The sequence below is a fragment of the Seriola dumerili genome, unplaced genomic scaffold (genome assembly GCF_002260705.1).
Source record: "Seriola dumerili isolate Sdu_G_001 unplaced genomic scaffold, Sdu_1.0 BDQW01000226.1, whole genome shotgun sequence".
Taxonomy (NCBI): Eukaryota; Metazoa; Chordata; class Actinopteri; order Carangiformes; family Carangidae; genus Seriola; species Seriola dumerili.
Window position 1 is genome coordinate 3028583 of NW_019174481.1, and position 21876 is coordinate 3050458.

Consider the following 21876-nt stretch of genomic DNA (forward strand, 5'->3'; position numbering starts at 1 on the left):
AAGAAAACACATGTAGTTCTGGCTCCAAAAATACTTTTTATTGACAGCAATACATATGTGTATGTTGTATTCAGATTTTGCAAATAGTTAAGGTAAAAAATGAAACATAAATACACTTAAATATCATTAGAAATAACTTAAAATTGTAACAAAAGAACTATTTTACTTGTGGCAAAAAACCAGCTGGCATAGGAAACACTTAATACACAGAATGTCTTCACTGGATGTGTAGCCCTTCCCTTTTTAAATTATGACAATAGCAACACCAACATTAACAATTTAAATCAAATAAGTGAAATTGCAAAAGGTCCAGTGTTTCAACAAGTGCTTTGTTTCTGCAGAGAGAGGCCGAGGCCTTGGTCCACTCAACAGCTCCATGTTCTGGTTTCTCCCCACTTTTCTGACTCGTCACAGAGGCTTTACCAAACAAATACATGATATAATCCTTCTGTACAGTGTCCAGCTTCACATTAAAAAGCACACATGCTTTTTTTTAATTTCCACCTCATGACGATACAAGTGCCTCGCCATCTCATCTCAGTTGCAAATGCTGACAGACGCAACTCCAAACAGTCCTGTCCAAAGTGGAAATTCATCCTCCTGCCTTTGTTTCTTTTAAATACATCCCATGTAGACATCAGGGTCTTTTTTTTCCTCCAAAATTTTCTTTCCCCATCAGCAGTGCTTTGGAATTTGATCTCTGGGTGGTAATATGTCCATCAGGGTTCACACCACTCTTCCTGTGCTGATAAAAGTCCTTTCACAGGTTTTTGCAGCTGAAAGTTCATCGTTCCGGCAGGTTGATGATAGGTACCCACTGGTCCATACAGCGGCTCTCTCTGCAGAATCGGTTCACTTTGCTCAAAGCAGGGTCCTTCCACGATGTAGAATGTGGGCTCTGAAAACATGAATAAAAAGAATAAATGATTTAAATGCTTTTACATGAGTACCTCTGCACTAAGTTATAAATAGTCCCTGTGTGTGCATATACAAGGTATTTCCTTCTACTGAAATTCTTCAGGAGTCATATGAGGGAGGAGTCATACACATGTTTACCGAATGCACAAGAACAAGTACTGGCAAGTTCTTCCTTGAATAAGAATTTCACTCATGTGCACATGCCTCAACATCTTGTATAAAATCACAACATGGTAAAATCCATGTAGTTATCAAACATATCGATTGATGAGAAAAGATACTTACTGTGACCAGGACACAGTGAAGGTCCATAGGTTCACCCCCACTCTGTTTCCCACCTCCTCCTCCACCCAGTATTTCTGCCAGGCGCCTGGTGTTGTTGACTCTGAGGATGTTGATGTCATTTTCACAGCAGAAAGCCTGAATGAGGGTAAAGTGGATCTGCAGGGCCACATCTTTCACATCTTCATCATCGGTAGCCAGGATGCACAAAACCACATTATCAGGGTCACTGAGGGGGGGGGGGACAAGACAGATATTCTTAGTTTCCTCATATTTCTAACAAAGCACAGTATATGTCCTGTCACACATATGTAAGTAAACTAAACGTGTACATATACGTTAGAGGGTTTTTTTTGACAGTGTTAGAGATCTTTAACAACTGTCAGTAGGTCAGTAACTTAGCGTTAGCAGATATAACCTTGTACTTACACATTGAGTGATTTGGCAGCCTCGTACACACCGACTGTAATGCAGCCCTGTGGTAACGCAGAGGTGAGGACTTCTTCCAAAGCTTTCGCCACTGAATCCATTCTGCAACACAGAAGTATAGTTCAACGTTTACATCGTTACAACAAAAACTTTCCACCGTCCGTTTTTTTTTTTTCTGCTAATGTTAGCTGGACTCCTAGCTAACCACTCAGCTACCGGCACAACTGGCAGATGTGCACAAGTTGGTGTCGCCACGTAAAAGGTTCAGTTTCAATCATGTCACGGTTGAAATCGCTTTGACAGCTGTAGGAAAGTGGAAAGACTTATTTAAGACAGCCAGGTCAAGTTTTCTGACACTTTTTTGTTCACCTACATCCTGGGTGCAGCGTTAGCTAACCTAGTTATCGGAGAGAGAGGACCGTGTCGCGACCACGTCTCAACAGTTAACAGATCAAACACTGTATATTAATATCTACAGTAGCTGTCAGGACGCTGCACGTTAGTAATTACAACAGCAAAAGCTCTGAAATTACCTTAATCTTGCATTAATCTGTTTAATGCATGTAATGTTGCTGCACACAAACAGTAATATGTTGGTAACGATCAGTTTGGCTGGTTGACAGCGGTAACGTTAAATACGCATCGACGTTACATCGGAATAAATGTATATTTACCTTTCTTGAGAATAATCTCCACTTAGTTCTTCAAATGTCATGTTGTACATAAAATCCAAATCCACCTTAGAGCAGGGAGTACAGTACTGGGGAGTTATCCCGGTATCTTCTCGACTTGACACACTTTTTATCTTTGGTCTACTATGCTGCAACTGAGAGATAAATCTGGCAACTTCACATTAAAACCGTCTGGGACAATACAAGTCAGGCGAATATTTGCATAGCTGTGATCATTGGTCGCATGCTAATTTTCCGGGTGTGCTCTCAAGTAGGATTGGACGGACACGCACCACCAGGCGTGTCTGTCTCCAACCGAGTTACTGCCGTAACTGCAGCTGTCTGACTGCTGGCCTCTTAACATTTGGACAAAAATAAAAATATACTCAGAAGCCTGGCTGCAACACACCTCTTGCCCTGCTGGAATAACTTGTGCACATCTGTAACGTCAATTTTACTGGTGAACATCTAATACCCCCAAATCTTGCACACAAACACGTCTAACTTGACAGCAACGATGGTTTCTGACAGTGTAAGAACAACCTGAGAACACACGGGAATCTACATTTAAGATATAGTGAATTGGTGAATAAGTGAATTAATATCTGTTTCCTCGTCGTATGTAATAAAGTAATGGATGGGTAATGTGTTGCAGGACTCACCCTCGCTGCCGGACAGGACAGGACAGGTTTCAGGACAACTGCATGGCAACGGGACGCTGCTTCGGAAAGCTGCCCCGTGATTGGTCCGAATGCGGAGCGTGCGAAAACCCATCGAAACCGCGCGCGAGATCCAAAGGACTGGCGCGAGAAAGTCAGGAGCTTGGAACCAATCCTAACCAAACTACTGTTACACACCTGACTTACTCCTGTTGGGCATTGATGAAAACTGGGTCAGATTCCTGGCTACAACTGTTTCCACTAAATACCACTTGTTTACCCTTTATTTATCGCTGTTTCTATTTAGGTTTCTATTTGAATATAAAAGTAAAGTTAATATAACATGTATTGGCAATCCTGTTATGAATATGTTGAATGAAAATATTATTATTAATATGAAAAAATATTAATTCAAGAGTTTACTTTAAAAAAAAGTACATGTTGAGCAGAATAGCCCCTTTAAAAATGTTATTAAACATATATCATATTATTGGAATATTATTACTTATGCATTAACACATAAGCAGTATTTTAGTATGACAACTGGTCAAGGTGGAGCTAATTTTTGCTACTTTATGTACTATTGGGATTAATCTAACAGATCATCATGTTTTATAATTTAAGTATAACTGGTAATATCAGACTTTGCTTTATGACACTGCAGATTTATAGAGGAGTTTGAAATCTGTTTCCCAACAGTTTTGAACAAATCTGTGGCAATGCATTTTACTAATTTGTTTTTCAAGGAAGTTTTGTTGTAGTTCATCCAGTCAATGTGACATAACTGTCACTTCAACAACCCTGCTCAATGTTTGATTTTATTTTCATTTCCTGGTCACTGTGAGTGTCAATTTCATAATATTCTTTATATGCATGGGAAGTTACATCTAGAAGATAAATAGTAGATAACGGCTGCATCAATTAATCTGAAATAATCAATTACCAAACTAGTTTCCAGTAGTTGTAGTAGCCAATTCATATCACTGTGATACATAGAAATGATATCAGGGAAGTTAAAATTGAATGTTATGCTGCCCCTTGGTGGTTGCAATCAGAACTCACTGAGAGACTGCAGCAGTACACAAACACTCTCCTCTGTTATGATTAATACATTGCACAGTGCATTAACCATGACAGAAGCTCTCTCTTCATGCACAGTGTTTACAGTTTGGGCTCTTTGGCTGTAACACAATCTGTGTGAGGGTGTTAGTCTGGTTTACTCTGTAATCCTTTAAATCACTTCTGTAACTTACTCTTACAGATGTGCTTTCTTAAACTGATTTTAATGACCTGTTAACCCTAGTAGTTATTTTAATAACATTTTCACTCTGTGTTTATGTACATTATATAGACATTCCGTTTCCAACCTGATTTCATTTACATATTTACACCCTGATGGCAGGTGATGAGACTGAATAAAAGATTGTAGCTGCTGGACCTTCCAGTAAGAGGCAGCACTAGCACACGTCACACACATGCACTGTATGACTCTTCTCTGCTAATGTCTGTCTGTTTATTGCACTTTTAAATTCCTCTGTTGATTTTTTGTCTCATCATGTGCTACATTTCCACAATGTAAACCCACATTCACCCTTTGAACAACCATCAGCATAAGGTCTTTACATTTAATCGGGGCATTGAATACTTGGCCGCTGCGCTCACTTGTCACAACTTTCCTAAGAGTTTCTGTGTCTATATGATTTCAGACACCATACCATCTCTAAACCTTGATGTTAGTTAAACGCATGCATTGTAAAGGAATCGTCCACACATTCACGCATAGATGATCAGTATAGACGGCGAAGACTTTACATGAGGCCCTTGGGTCACACTGTTGCTCTTACCGGAGGAGACGCTCAGGCAGCTCCACTGGACACAGCTGCATCCCTGCGGTGATAGGGCTGGAGACAAGGCTGATGACAGAGACCTTGGATGGTCAGTAACAAACGAATGTCTTTTTATGAAACCAGCATATGGTCGTGTGTATATCATGCTTGATTGTTATGTTTAACAAACCAACAGAATGCCCACACATCCCTCTGTGTCCTGAGATACGATCAAACATGGGCATGGGTTGTTTCTGGGAATGTTGAGAACTGAATAAAGACTAACCACAGGGGACCTTTCAGGTAGACTCGAGGTGGCATCATGCACTGCAACATGTACTGATGATACCTCTGTTATGCTTGGCCAAGTTTCAATAAACATCCTCAACGTGAGGCATCCTGGGCACCGTCACACTTTCTTCATTGAGGCCTTAACCATCCATAATAAGTAAGAATCTCCCTATTGTGAATGTGATGCACTATGCCACCCATGGTTGAACGTCTCGTTTGTCAGTTGGCCCGTGTCCTGGAGTCTCTGCTCGCGTGTTGCGCATACATTGTGAGTAAATGCAAGTAGCAGTAGCTAACTATCTAGTTTGTTAAATACACTTTATTTTCTTAACTTCAGAGTTTCTGAATTAGATTGTGTCAAGAATACACAGATGAACGCTAATGTTAGGTAGTTTCTAACTTTTTCCTGAAGTTACAGTTTAGCTAACTGATGTTAGCTAGCGCCCTTTGATTTTCAGTGTTGGCTTGGTATTTACCAATATGCCATATATTATCTACTTTAAGCAAAAACAGACAATGGAGGATTAGTTGATGTGGAGATACACTTTGACATTACATTTCATGCATTACAATACTATGATGTTGTTATGACATTTCATGCCTTACTATACTAGTATGTTTTGTTGACATTTTATGCCTTACTTTTTTATGTCTTATTTCAGTATGATGTTTCTTGCCGTTTTTATGCCTTATTATAATGTGAATCTTTATGCCTTACTATACTATGACGTCTTTATGACATTTGATGCCTTATTATAGTATGACTTTTGTTTGACATTTTTATGCCTACATATTTATGACATTTTATGCTTTACTATACTATGATGTTTTTATGACATTTCATGTCTTACTATACTATTATGTTTTGTTGACATTTTATGCGTTACTATACTAATACTTTTTTATGACTTATTACAGTATGATGTTTCTTGCCGTTTTTATGCCTTATTATAATGTGAATTTTTATGCCTTACTATACTATGATGTATTTTTGAGATTTTATGCCTTAATATAATATTTCGTTTTTTGACATTTTTATGCGTTACTATACTAATACTTTTTTATGACTTATTACAGCATGATGTTTCTTGCCGTTTTTATGCCTTATTATAATGTGAATTTTTATGCCTTACTATACTATGATGTATTTTTGAGATTTTATGCCTTAATATAATATTTCGTTTTTTGACATTTTTATGCCTACATATTATGACATTTTATGCCTTATGACGTTTTTTGACATTTTTATGCCTTAATATAACATGACATTTCATGCCTTACTATAGTATGACTTTTTTATGACATTTTATGCCTTATGACGTTTTTTGACTTTTTTATGTGAGGTATTTTTTTACTGTGAGGTATTTATGACATTTTATGCCTTACTATACTATGATGTATTTTTGAGATTTTATGCCTTAATATAACATGACATTCCATGCCTTACTATAGTATGACTTTTTTATGACATTTTATGCCTTATGACGTTTTTTGACTTTTTCTTTTAGGCATTTTTTTACTGTGAGGTATTTATGACATTTTATGCCTTACTATACTATGACGTTTTAATGACATTTTATGCCTTACTATACTGTGACGTTTTCATGACATTTTATGCCTTACTATATATGACGTTTTTATGCCTTATTATACTATTACATTTCATGTATTACTATACTACAATGTTTCTATGACATTTCATGCCTTACTATAATATGACTTTTTAATGCCCTAATATAGTGTGATGTTTTTTGACGTTTTTATGCTTATTATACTATGACATTTCATGCCTTACTGNCTTTTTTATGCCTTATTATACTGTGACGTTTCATGCCCTACTATACTATGACATCTTTACGACATTTGATGCCTTATTGTAATATGACATTTTTATGCCTTATTATACTATCACATTTCATGCATTACAATACTACGATGTTTTTATGACATTTCATGTTTTGATATACTATTATGTTTTTTTGACATTTTTATGCCTTATTATACTGTGGCATTTCATGCCTTACTATGCTATGACATCTTTACGACATTTGACACCTTATTATTTTATCATTATCATTTTTCATTTTTTATCATCATATTATCATTTTTTGACATTTTTATGCCTTACTATACTATGACGTCTTGAAGACTTTTTTATGCCTAATTGTACTATGACATTTTTATGCCTTATTATACTATTACATTTCATGCATTACNCAACACTTTTTTATGCCTTATTATAGTATGATGTTTTTTGATGTTTTTATGACTTATTATACTGTGACATTTCAAACCTTACCATACTATGACGTGTTTATCACATTTGATGCCTTATTATAGTATGAACTTTTTTTAAAATTTTTTATGCCTAACTACACTATGACGTTTTTATGCCTTATTATACTATGACATTTCATGCATTACTATACTATGATGTTTTTATGACATTTCATGCCTTACTATACTATTATGTTTTTTTTTACATTTAATGCCTTACTATACTATGACTTTTTTATGCCTTATTATAGTATGATGTTTATATGACATTTTATGCCTTATTATACTGTGACATTTCATGCATTACTATACTATGATGTCTTTGCGACATCTGATGCCTTATTATAGTATGACCTTTTTTTTTAAACTTTTTTATGCCTTACTATACTATTACATTTCATGCATTACAATACTATGATGTTTTTAAGACATTTTATGTCTTAATATACGATTTTTTTTAAACTTTTTTATGCCTTACTATACTATGACGTTTTAATGACATTTTATGACTTATTATACTATGACATTTTTATTCCTTATTATAGTATGAAGTTTTTTGACCTTTTTATGCCTTATTATACTATGTCAATTTTATGCCTTATTATACTATTACATTTCATGCATTACAATACTATGATGTTTTTATGACATTTCATGCTTTGATATACTATTATGTTTTTTTGACATTTTTTTGCCTTATTATACTGTGGCATTTCATGCCTTACTATGCTATGACATCTTTACGACATTTGACACCTTATTATTTTATCATTATCATTTTTCATTTTTTATCATCATATTATCATTTTTTGACATTTTTATGCCTTACTATACTATGACGTCTTGAAGACTTTTTTATGCCTAATTGTACTATGACATTTTTATGCCTTATTATACTATTACATTTCATGCATTACAATACTATGATGTTTTTAAGACATTTTATGTCTTAATATACGATTTTTTTTAAACTTTTTTATGCCTTACTATACTATGACGTTTTTATGCCTTATTATAGTATGATTTTTTTTTTACATTTTTATGCCTTATTATACTGTGACATTTCATGCCTTACTATACAATGACGTCTTTGCGACATCTGACGCCTTATCATAGTATGACCTTTTTGACATTTTTATTCCTTGCTATACTATGACGTCTATAAGACTTTTTTATGCCTTCTTGTACTATGACATTTTTATGCCTTATTATACGATTATATTTCATGCATTACAATACTATGATGTTTTTATGACATTTCATGCTTTGATATACTATTATGTTTTTTTGACATTTTTTGCCTTACTATACTATGACGTCTTTAGGACTTTTTTATGCCTTATTATACTACGACATTTTTATGCCTTATTATAGTATGAAGTTTTTTGACCTTTTTATGCCTTATTATACTGTGACATTTCATGCCCTACTAAACTATGACATCTTTACGACATTTGATGCCTTATTTCAGTATGACCTTTTTTTGACATTTTTATGCCTTACTATACTATGACGTCTTGAAGACTTTTTTATGCCTTGTTGTACTATGACATTTTTATGCCTTATTATACTATTACATTTCATGCATTACAATACTATGATGTTTTTATGACATTTCATGCTTTGATATACTATTATTTTTTTTTGACATTTTTTGCCTTACTATACTATGACTTTTTTATGCCGTATTATAGTATGACGTTTTTTGACGTTTTTATACCTTATTATACTGTGACATTTCATGCCCTACTATACTATGACATCTTTACGACATTTGATGCCTTATTTTAGTATGATGTTTTTTTTTACTTTTTTATGCCTTACGATACTATGACGTCTTTAGGACTTTTTTATGCCTTATTATACTATGACTTTTTTATGCCTTATTATAGTATGATTTTTTTTGACATTTTTATGCCTTATTATACTGTGACATTTCATGCCTTACCATACTATGACGTCTTTGAGACATCTGACACCTTATTATAGTATGACATTTTTTTCACTTTTTTATGCCTTACTATACTATGATGTCTTTAAGACTTTTTTATGCCTTATTATACTATGACATTTTTATGTCTTATTATACTATTACATTTCATGCATTACAATAATATGGTGTTTTTATGACATTTCATGCTTTGATATACTATTATGTTTTTTTGACATTTTACTATGATGTTTTTATGACATTTCATGCTTTGATATACTATTATGTTTTTTTGACATTTTACTATGATGTTTTTATGACATTTCATGCTTTGATATACTATTATGTTTTTTTGACATTTTACTATGATGTTTTTATGACATTTCATGCTTTGATATACTATTATGTTTTTTTGACATTTTACTATGATGTTTTTATGACATTTCATGCTTTGATATACTATTATGTTTTTTTGACATTTTTATGCCTTATTATACGATGCCTTTTTTATGCCTTATTATACTATTACATTTCATGCATTATTTTTTTTTACTTTTTTACACCTTACTATACTATGATGTCTTTAGGACTTTTTTATGCCTTATTATACTATGACATTTTTATGCCTTATTATACTATTACATTTCATGCATTACAATACTATGATGTTTTTATGACATTTCATGCTTTGATATACTATTATGTTTTTTTGACATTTTTTGCCTTACTATACTATGGCTTTTTTATGCCTTATTTTAAGTATAACCTTTTTTTGACATTTATATGCCTTACTATAGTGTGACATGTAATGCTTTACTATACTATGACGTCTTTGCGACATTTGATGCCTTATTTTAGTATGACCTTTTTTTGACATTTTTATGCCTTACTATACTATGACTTTTTTATGCCTTATTATAGCATGATGTTTTTTTTTACAATTTTATGCCTTATTATACTGTGACATTTCATGCCTTACTATACTATGCCGTCTTTGAGACATTTGACACCTTATTATAGTATGACGTTTTTTTAACTTTTTTATGCCTTACTATACTATGACGTTTTTACGACATTTCATGCCTTATTATACTATGACTTTTTTATGCCTTATTATACTATGACATTTCATGCATTACAATACTATGATTTGTTTATGACATTTCATACCTTACTATACTATTTTTTTTTGACATTTTATGCCTTACTATATTATGACTTTTTTATGCCTTATTATAGTATGACGTTTTTTTACGTTTTTATGCCTTATTATACTGTGACATTTCATGCCCTACTATTCTATGACATCTTTACGACATTTGATGCCTTATTTTAGTATGATGTTTTTTTTACTTTTTTACACCTTCCTATACTATGACGTTTTTATGACATTTTATGAGTCATTATACTATGACATTCTTATGCCTTATTATACTTTTCCATTTCATGCATTACAATACTATGATGTTTTTATGACATTTTATGAGTCATTATACTATGACATTCTTATGCCTTATTATACTGTGACATTTCATGCCCTACTATACTATGACATCTTTACGACATTTGATGCCTTATTTTAGTATGACCTTTTTTTGACATTTTTATGCCTTATTATACTGTGACATTTCATGCCCTACTATACTATGACATCTTTACGACATTTGATGCCTTATTTTAGTATGACCTTTTTTTGACATTTTTATGCCTTATTATACTGTGACATTTCATGCCCTACTATACTATGACATCTTTACGACATTTGATGCCTTATTTTAGTATGACCTTTTTTTGACATTTTTATGCCTTATTATACTGTGACATTTCATGCCCTACTATACTATGACATCTTTACGACATTTGATGCCTTATTTTAGTATGACCTTTTTTTGACATTTTTATGCCTTATTATACTGTGACATTTCATGCCCTACTATACTATGACATCTTTACGACATTTGATGCCTTATTTTAGTATGACCTTTTTTTGACATTTTTATGCCTTATTATACTGTGACATTTCATGCCCTACTATACTATGACATCTTTACGACATTTGATGCCTTATTTTAGTATGACCTTTTTTTGACATTTTTATGCCTTATTATACTGTGACATTTCATGCCCTACTATACTATGACATCTTTACGACATTTGATGCCTTATTTTAGTATGACCTTTTTTTGACATTTTTATTCCTTACTATACTATGTTGTCTTTATGTCTTTTTTATGCCTTATTGTACTATGACATTTTTATGCCTTATTATACAATTACATTTCATGCATTACAATACTATGATGTTTTTATGACATTTCATGCTTTGATATACTATTATGTTTTTTTGAAATTTTTTGCCTTACTATACTATGACTTTTTTATGCCTTATTATAGTATGATTTTTTTTTTACATTTTTATGCCTTATTATACTGTGACATTTCATGCCTTACTATACTATGACGTCTTTGCGACATCTGACGCCTTATTATAGTATGACGTTTTTTTTACTTTTTTATGCCTTACTATACTATGACGTTCTTATGACATTTTATGACTCATTATACTATGACATTCCTATGCCTTATTATACTTTTACATTTCATGCATTACTATACTATGATGTTTTTATGACATTTCATGCCTTACTATACGATTTTTTTTTTACATTTCATGCCTTACTATACGATGACTTTTTTATGCCTTATTATAGTATGAAGTTTTTTGACCTTTTCATGCCTTATTATACTGTGACATTTCATGCCCTACTATACTATGACATCTTTACGACATTTGATGCCTTATTTTAGTATGACCTTTTTTTGACATTTTTATTCCTTACTATACTATGTTGTCTTTATGTCTTTTTTATGCCTTATTGTACTATGACATTTTTATGCCTTATTATTTTTTACTTTTTTATGCCTTACTATACTATGACGTTTTTATGACATTTTATGACTTATTATACTATGACATTTTTATGCCTTATTATACTACTACATTTCATGCATTACAATACTATGATGTTTTTATGACATTTCATGCTTTGATATACTATTATGTTTTTTTTGACATTTTTTGCCTTACTATACTACGACTTTTTTATGTCTTATTATAGTACGATTTTTTTTGACATTTTTATGCCTTATTATACTGTGACATTTCATGCATTACAATACTATGATGTTTTTATGACATTTCATGCTTTGATATACTATTATGTTTTTTTTGACATTTTTTGCCTTACTATACTACGACTTTTTTATGTCTTATTATAGTACGATTTTTTTTGACATTTTTATGCCTTATTATACTGTGACATTTCATGCCTTACTATACTATGACGTCTTTGCAACATCTGACGCCTTATTTTAGTATGACCTTTTTTTGACATTTTTATGCCTTACTATACTATGTTGTCTTTTTAGACTTTTTTATGCCTTATTGTACTATTACATTTCATGCATTACAATACTATGATGTTTTTATGACATTTCATGCTTTGATTTACTATTATATTTTTTTGACATTTCTTGCCTTACTATACTATGACTTTTTTATGTCTTATTATAGTATGATTTTTTTTGACATTTTTATGCCTTATTATACTGTGACATTTCATGCCTTACTATACTATGACGTCTTTGAGACATTTGACACCTTATTATAGTATGACATTTTTTTTTACTTTTTTTTACCTTACTATACTATGACGTTTTTATGACATTTTATGACTTATTATACTATGATATTTTTATGCCTTATTATACTTTTACATTTCATGATTACAATACTATGATGTTTTTATGACATTGCATGTCTTAATACACAATTTTTTTTTTCGACATTTTATGCCTTACTATACTATGACTTTTTTATGCCCTATTATAGCATGACTTTTTTTTTTTTACATTTTTATGCCTTATTATACTGTGACATTTCATGCCTTACTATACTATGACGTCTTTGAGACATTTGACACCTTATTATAGTATGACATTTTTTTTACTTTTTTTTGCCTTACTATACTATGACGTTTTTATGACATTTTATGACTTATTATACTATGATATTTTTATGCCTTATTATACTTTTACATTTCATGCATTACAATACTATGATGTTTTTATGACATTTCATGTCTTAATATACGATTTTTTTTTGACATTTTATGCCTTACTATACTATGACTTTTTTATGCCTTATTATAGTATGATGTTTTTTTGACCTTTTCATGCCTTATTATACTGTGACATTTCATGCCTTACTATACTATGACGTCTTTGAGACATTTGACACCTTATTATAGTATGACATTTTTTTTACTTTTTTTTGCCTTACTATACTATGACGTTTTTATGACATTTTATGACTTATTATACTATGATATTTTTATGCCTTATTATACTTTTACATTTCATGCATTACAATACTATGATGTTTTTATGACATTTCATGTCTTAATATACGATTTTTTTTTGACATTTTATGCCTTACTATACTATGACTTTTTTATGCCTTATTATAGTATGATGTTTTTTTGACCTTTTCATGCCTTATTATACTGTGACATTTCATGCCTTACTATACTATGACGTCTTTGAGACATTTGACACCTTATTATAGTATGACATTTTTTTTACTTTTTTTTGCCTTACTATACTATGACGTTTTTATGACATTTTATGACTTATTATACTATGATATTTTTATGCCTTATTATACTTTTACATTTCATGCATTACAATACTATGATGTTTTTATGACATTTCATGTCTTAATATACGATTTTTTTTTGACATTTTATGCCTTACTATACTATGACTTTTTTATGCCTTATTATAGTATGATGTTTTTTTGACCTTTTCATGCCTTATTATACTGTGACATTTCATGCCCTACTATACTATGACATCTTTACGACATTTGATGCCTTATTTTGGTATGACCTTTTTTTGACATTTTTATGCCTTACTATACTATGTCGTCTTTAAGACTTTTTTGTGCCCTATTGTACTTTGACATTTTTATGCCTTATTATACTATTACATTTCATGCATTACTATACTATGATGTTTTTATGACATTTCATGCTTTGATATACTATTATGTTTTTTTGACATTTTTTGCCTTACTATACTATGAATTTTTTATGCCTTATTATAGTATGGTTTTTTTGACCTTTTCATGCCTTATTATAGTGTTACATTTCATGCCTTACTATACTATGACGTCTTTGCGACATCTGACGCCTTATTATAGTATGACGTTTTTTTTACTTTTTTATGCCTTACTATACTATGACGTTTTTATGACATTTTATGACTCATTATACTTTGACATTCCTATGCCTTATTATACTTTTACATTTCATGCATTACTATACTATGATGTTTTTATGACATTTCATGCCTTACTATACGATTTTTTTTGACATTTTATGCCTTACTATACTATGACTTTTTTATGCCTTATTATAGTATGAAGTTTTTTGACCTTTTCATGCCTTATTATACTGTGACATTTCATGCCCTACTATACTATGACATCTTTACAACATTTGATGCCTTATTTTGGTATGACCTTTTTTTGACATTTTTATGCCTTACTATACTATGTTGTCTTTAAGACTTTTTTATGCCTTATTATACTATGACATTTTTATGCCTTATTATACTATTACATTTCATGCATTACAATACTATGATGTTTTTATGACATTTCATGCTTTGATATACTATTATGTTTTTTTGAAATTTTTTGCCTTACTATACTATGACTTTTTTATGCCTTATTATAGTATGATTTTTTTTTGACATTTTTATGCCTTATTATACTGTGACATTTCATGCCTTACTATACTATGACGTCTTTGAGACACTTGACACCTTATTACAGTATGACATTTTTTTTCCTTTTTTTTGCCTTACTATACTATGACGTTTTTATGACATTTTATGACTTATTATACTATGATATTTTTATGCCTTATCATACTTTTACATTTCATGCATTACAATACTATGATGTTTTTATGACATTTCATGCCTTAATATACGATTTTTTTTTTGACATTTTATGCCTTACTATACTATGAATTTTTTATGCCTTATTATAGTATGATGTTTTTTTGACATTTTTATGCCTTATTATACTGTGACATTTCATGCCTTACTATACTATGGCGTCTTTGAGACATCTGACGCCTTATTATAGTATGACTTTTTTTTTACTTTTTTATGCCTTACTATACTATGACGTTTTTATGACATTTCATAACTTATTATACTATGACATTTTTATGCCTTATTATAGTACTACATTTCATGCATTACAATACTGTGATGTTTTTATGACATTTCATGCTTTGATATACACTTATGTTTTTTTGAATTTTTTTGCCTTACTATACTATGAGTTTTTTATGCCTTATTATAGTATGATGTTTTTTTGACCTTTTCATGCCTTATTATACTGTGACATTTCATGCCCTACTATACTATGACATCTTTACGACATTTGATGCCTTATTTTGGTATGACCTTTTTTTGACATTTCTATGCCTTACTATACTATGTCGTCTTTAAGACTTTTTTGTGCCTTATTGTACTTTGACATTTTTATGCCTTATTATACTATTACATTTCATGCATTACTATACTATGATGTTTTTATGACATTTCATGCTTTGATATACTATTATGTTTTTTTGACATTTTTTGCCTTACTATACTATGACTTTTTTATGCCATATAATAGTATGATGTTTTTTTGACCTTTTCATGCCTTATTATAGTGTTACATTTCATGCCTTACTATACTATGACGTCTTTGCGACATCTGACGCCTTATTATAGTATGATGTTTTTTTTACTTTTTTATGCCTTACTATACTGTGATGTTCTTATGACATTTTATTACTCATTATACTATGACATTCTTATGCCTTATTATACTTTTACATTTCATGCATTACTATACTATGATGTTTTTATGACATTTCATGCCTTACTATACGATTTTTTTTGACATTTTATGCCTTACTATACTATGACGTTTTTATGACATTTTATGACTTATTATACTACGATATTTTTATGCCTTATTATACTTTTACATTTCATGCATTACAATACTATGATGTTTTTATGACATTTCATGCTTTGATATACACTTATGTTTTTTTGAAATTTTTTGCCTTACTATACTATGACTTTTTTATGCCTTATTATAGTATGATTTTTTTTGACATTTTTATGCCTTATTATACTGTGACATTTCATGCCTTACTATACTATGACGAATTTGAGACATTTGACACCTTATTATAGTATGACATTTTTTTACTATTTTATGCCTTACTATACTATGACGTTTTTATGACATTTTATGACTTATTATACTATGATATTTTTATGCCTTATTATACTTTTACATTTCATGCATTACAATACTATGATGTTTTTATGACATTTCATGCTTTGATATACACTTATGTTTTTTTGAAATTTTTTGCCTTACTATACTATGACTTTTTTATGCCTTATTATAGTATGGTTTTTTTGACATTTTTATGCCTTATTATACTGTGACATTTCATGCCTTACTATACGATTTTTTTTGACATTTTATGCCTTACTATACTATGACGTTTTTATGACATTTTATGACTTATTATACTATGATATTTTTATGCCTTATTATACTATTACATTTCATCCATTACAATACTATGATGTTTTTACGACATTTCATGCTTTGATATACTATTATGTTTTTTTGACATTTTTTGCCTTACTATACTATGACTTTTTTATGCCTTATTATAGTATGATTTTTTTTTGACATTCTTATGCCTTATTATACTGTGACATTTCATGCCTTACTATACTATGACGTCTTTGAGACATTTGACACCTTATTATAGTATGTTTTTTTTTTAAACTTTTTTTTGCCTTACTATACTATGACGTTTTTATGACATTTTATGACTTATTATACTATGATATTTTTATGCCTTATTATACGTTTACATTTCATACATTAAAATACTATGATGTTTTTACGACATTTCATGCTTTGATATACTATTATATTTTTTTGACATTTTTTGCCTTACTATACTATGACTTTTTTATGCCTTATTATAGTATGATTTTTAATTGACATTCTTATGCCTTATTATACTGTGACATTTCATGCCTTACTATACTATGTCGTTTTTGAGACATTTGACGCCTTATTATAGTATGACATTTTTTTTACTTTTTTTTGCCTTACTATACTATGACGTTTTTATGACATTTTATTACTTATTATACTATGATATTTTTATGCCTTATTATACTTTTACATTTTATGCAATACAATACTATGATGTTTTTATGACATTTCATGTCTTAATATACGATTTTTTTTTTGACATTTTATGCCTTACTATACTATGACTTTTTTATGCCTTATTATAGTATGATGTTTTTTTTGACATTTTTATGCCTTACTATATTATGACGTTTTTATGACATTTTATGCCTTACTATACAATGACTTTTTTATGCCTTATTATACTATGACGTCTTTATGACATTTGATGTCTTATTATAGAATGACATTTTTCCACGTTTCTATACCTTCTTATACCATGACATTTTTATGACATTTTATGCATCACTATACTATGACTTTTTTTTATATACCATTCTAATTCAATATTTTCACTTTTTCACTGCAAGGGGACTGCATTGATCATCAACGTAATCATTCACCAATAGATCACGTTTCTCAGAATACAACATCTTCAGTTGAAGAATTCTGGCTGTATGTATTCACTAAAACTAAATTGAAGCAGTTTCGACTTATATAAGAAAATGTTCTTAAAAATATCATTTTCAGGAGGAGAGTCCTGGGTTTGTCCACTGGGACCTGGCTGGGTGTCTTCTGCTGAGCTGGATTGTTTGTTACTTCTGCATCTGGAAAGGAGTCAAGTCTTCTGGCAAAGTGCGATTCTCAACAATAATGTTTGACAACTCTGTGGGAGTGAAACAACTCATTCTCAAAAATAGCTTAAAGACTTTTTTTAGTGTTTTTATTTTGTCTACCCCCTATATCTATCTCGCTCCTCCTATTTCAGGTGGTCTACTTCATGGCCACATTTCCTTATGTGATGATGATTGCCTTGTTGATCCGTGGTCTGACATTGCCAGGAGCCATAGATGGTATTCGTTTTACCTTTCTCCTGATCCAACACATCTGGCTAACCCTCAGGTGAGACGAAAATGTGGGTGATGAGCAAGACAGTCCACATTATTAGTTCACATACCATTATATAGCTTGGCAACACTCTGTCAACCTTTGAAATCTTGTTGCAAGTCATGTAATCTTTTTCCATCACAGAGATGCATTTGCCCTGTGCATGATGAACAGTGTGACCAGCTTTGTTGCTGGCTTCATAATATTCTCTGTCCTTGGCTTCATGTCCTATGAGTTGGGTGTCGACATCTCAACGGTGGCTGAATCAGGTAGGTTTTTTGCAATACCACACTATGACCTGTGCTGTATTGTACTGTAATGGTTTGTCCATTAGAAGCAAAGCTGAGATGTTTAATTTGAAAGTCTTGTAAGACAGACAGTTTTAATAATATTACTATGTATTTTTGCAGGTCCTGGCCTGGCATTCATTGCCTACCCTTGAGCAGTAGCCATGATGCCTTTACCCCAACTCTGGGCTGCTTTCTTCTTCATTATGATTATCTTCCTTGGACTTGATAGTCAGGTTTCCTGATGTAAATACAGTTGAAAAGATAAACAACTTTCCTTTCTCTGTAATCATTTTAATTTTTCTCCATCTTAATTCTCACGGACGGCAGGGAGGACTCTATGTATTTCAGCTTTTTGATTACTATGCCTGTAGTGGGATCCCTTTATTACTTTTTGCCATTTTGGAGTCCGTTTGTATAGAATGGGTGTATGGTGAGTTACATTGTTATTCAAATACAGTTACTATCTGATCCTGTCACCCAGCACTAAATACACCTTAAATTTGTGCTGGAAATGTTTCTTATCTGCATTTCATTATCCTTATATTCTAATATAGATTATCTAATAAGTGTCTGTCTCCCAGGTGCCGATCGTTATTATAATAATATTATGGATATGATTGGCTACAGCCCTTCACCTTATATGAAATATTGTTGGAAGTTCATCACTCTATGTGTGTGTACAGTTAGTAAATAAATTGGATCTAAATCTATGTAAATGATAATGGAATGATATTGTAACGAAATTTATAGAAAATGTTTGACAATTTTTTTTTATTGCTCCCATCGCCAAATTTCCAATGCTTCAGTTATAGTTAAGAGTTATGTTTCTTTCTTCACAGAGCATATTGCTTTTCTCTCTGGTCAAATTTACCCCTCTGAAATAGAACAACACCTAACAGTACCCATGGTGGGGCCATGGCCTTGGACTATTTCTTGCTTTCTCTTCAGTCCTCATGGCACCACTGTGGTTTCTCTACAGTCTGGCTGTTACTCCAGAAACACTAAGACATGTGCTCTAAACATCATTTATGCTACATGTATTTCTTCAGTTTGCTGTATTGTTATGGTGGATTAATAGTGGCCCTTTCTTTTTCTCCCCACAGCGACTGAGAGTGGTGACCACTCCAGCAGATGACCTATTCAGAGCACCACTGAAGAAGACCAACAAATCTGAAACATGCTCTTCCTGAAAATGAGGAATATGCTTTGAAGACGCCAGAAAAATGTGTTATCTCTAATGGGGTTTAAAGCCTTTCAACATCCTTTGTAAAGATGGTCAGAAATGTATATAAATGTGAAACGTCTGGTCCCTGAAAGCTGTGAACAAAACAACAACTTTAAAACAGTCTGCTCAATTTATTGTTAAATTTATACTTTGAATACCCTGAAATGATCAGCAGCCTATTTGAAAATATGTAACACTTGAATTGAATATTGCATGAGTTTATTTAACATTATTGTTTGTGATCAAATGTATACATGTATTTACAGAATGTATGTATGTAAATGTACAGCATATGTCAAAAAGATGAGATCTGCAAAGAAATATATCTGTCCGTGTTCCATTTTTGCAGATAATGGAAACTTATGTTGACTGAGGGTGAAAATAAAGCAGGTTTTAGCTGCAGATTTGAGGTGTTGGTCTCTGAGATAGGAGACGGAGCTGAAATCATTAACTACTGGCTTGTTTTATTTAAGTGACAATGTTGAGTATTTTGTGAATGTTTTATAAAATCTAACAACCGCTGATTTCAGCACATCCTCCAGCCTTAACTGAGTTTAGCACAGTTCTCTGATTTGTCCACCAGAGGGAGCTAGATGTCAGATATTAGACCACTGAGCCAACTGTCCAGTCTGCATACTAACCAGACGTTTGCTGGTTTAATTCACTCAGATGTTTTTGAAATGTAGAAATGCCAGTGAGTCAAAACAAAGGTCATGTCACTGTTGATGGTTGGAAGACACAGTTTACCACAGTGAGTACATCCTGCACGCTGGGAGATAAAACATCAGAATCTGTAGAGCACCTTACTTAGCTTTTAATATTATTTAATTCATGGCATTCTTCTTGTGTCATCTATCCTAACATGCACCTGTAGCACACATACAAAAAGACACAAAAAGCAGCACACATCACCACCACTAGATCCAGATACAGAGCATCCACAGAGCAGCCAAAGTGCTTTTCTGTCACTGTGCCAAAGGGACAAGTGAAGCAGTCTTCTAAAAAAGTTTGGGTTATTTCTAGATAGTCTGAAGATTTCCACTTATCATATGTATACAGTTATCATATTTTTATATCAAATTTTTTCCCAGTGTTCTGCAGTATTTTAAGTGTAACATGCATGATACGAAAATGACCATGACATGTTATGTCATATTCTGAGGAGGTTCCTGCCTCAGTCTGCTTTCCCTGTGTAGCAGCTTCAAATATGTGCATATCTGCATCTGGCCAACATCTGGTGCTGTTATATTTAAGGTATACAGTTACTGTAATGCTATTTAAGAATAAGACGTATGGCAGGGTTAAACATTTCTGTAATAATAATAATGATGATAATGATGTATCATAAAGGAAAAAATATGAAAATCAATGAATCTGTGACATTTAGCAAATATTACTGTATTTGTTAAAAATATTTCACACTGTTAAACCTGTCTGCACAGTAAATTTTCTACCTGTGTTTTTCTTTATCTGTTTGTTGATCTTGACCATTTCATATACCACTGAGCACCTACAATAACATCTCCCCAAAACCTGTGAGGAAGAGACTTTGAGGAAGAGAAATCACAATCATATTTTGTCGAGAGTCACCTGATAAACATAAACCTGAACTCAACAGGGGAGGGGGATAAAAATGCAAACACACACTCATGTATCTGACAGTCCAGCCTATAATTTATCAGGGGACATTCTCCTATAATGTACTTTTCTTTGCAAATTTAACACGGACCCACCGCTGGGAGAAAAATGGGACAAGGTGTGCAAGCTGAAAGCCTTAAGACTGTGTGACAACCGTGATAAATGCAGCAGGCGCTGACACGGCTATGGA

The 21876-nt window shown here is 31.8% G+C and overlaps 1 protein-coding gene and 1 pseudogene across 1 annotated transcript; one reads left to right on the forward strand and one right to left on the reverse strand.

Annotated features, from left to right (window-relative positions):
- Positions 1 to 2472, reverse strand: LOC111228873 (growth arrest and DNA damage-inducible protein GADD45 alpha-like). The gene is made up of 4 exons (XM_022754978.1): positions 2304 to 2472; positions 1630 to 1731; positions 1204 to 1429; positions 1 to 898 (listed from the first exon to the last, which is right to left on the reverse strand). The coding sequence occupies exons 1-4, from the start codon at positions 2351 to 2353 to the stop codon at positions 785 to 787; spliced, it is 492 nt and encodes a 163-aa protein (XP_022610699.1). The 5' UTR covers positions 2354 to 2472; the 3' UTR covers positions 1 to 784.
- Positions 2473 to 2817: 345 nt separating this feature from the next.
- On the forward strand, positions 2818 to 19707 carry LOC111228916 (annotated as a pseudogene).
- Positions 19708 to 21876: the final 2169 nt, after the last annotated feature.

Excerpts from the sequence above, each read along its gene's own strand:
- LOC111228873 (XM_022754978.1), bottom strand. The coding sequence starts at position 2,353 with ATGTACAACATGACATTTGAAGAACTAAGTGGAGATTATTCTCAAGAA. Across the intron at positions 1,430-1,629 it reads GCTGCCAAATCACTCAATGT|TGACCCTGATAATGTGGTTT; the intron begins GTAAGTACAAGG and ends CCCCCCCCTCAG. Across the intron at positions 899-1,203 it reads TTCACTGTGTCCTGGTCACA|AGCCCACATTCTACATCGTG; the intron begins GTAAGTATCTTT and ends TCATGTTTTCAG.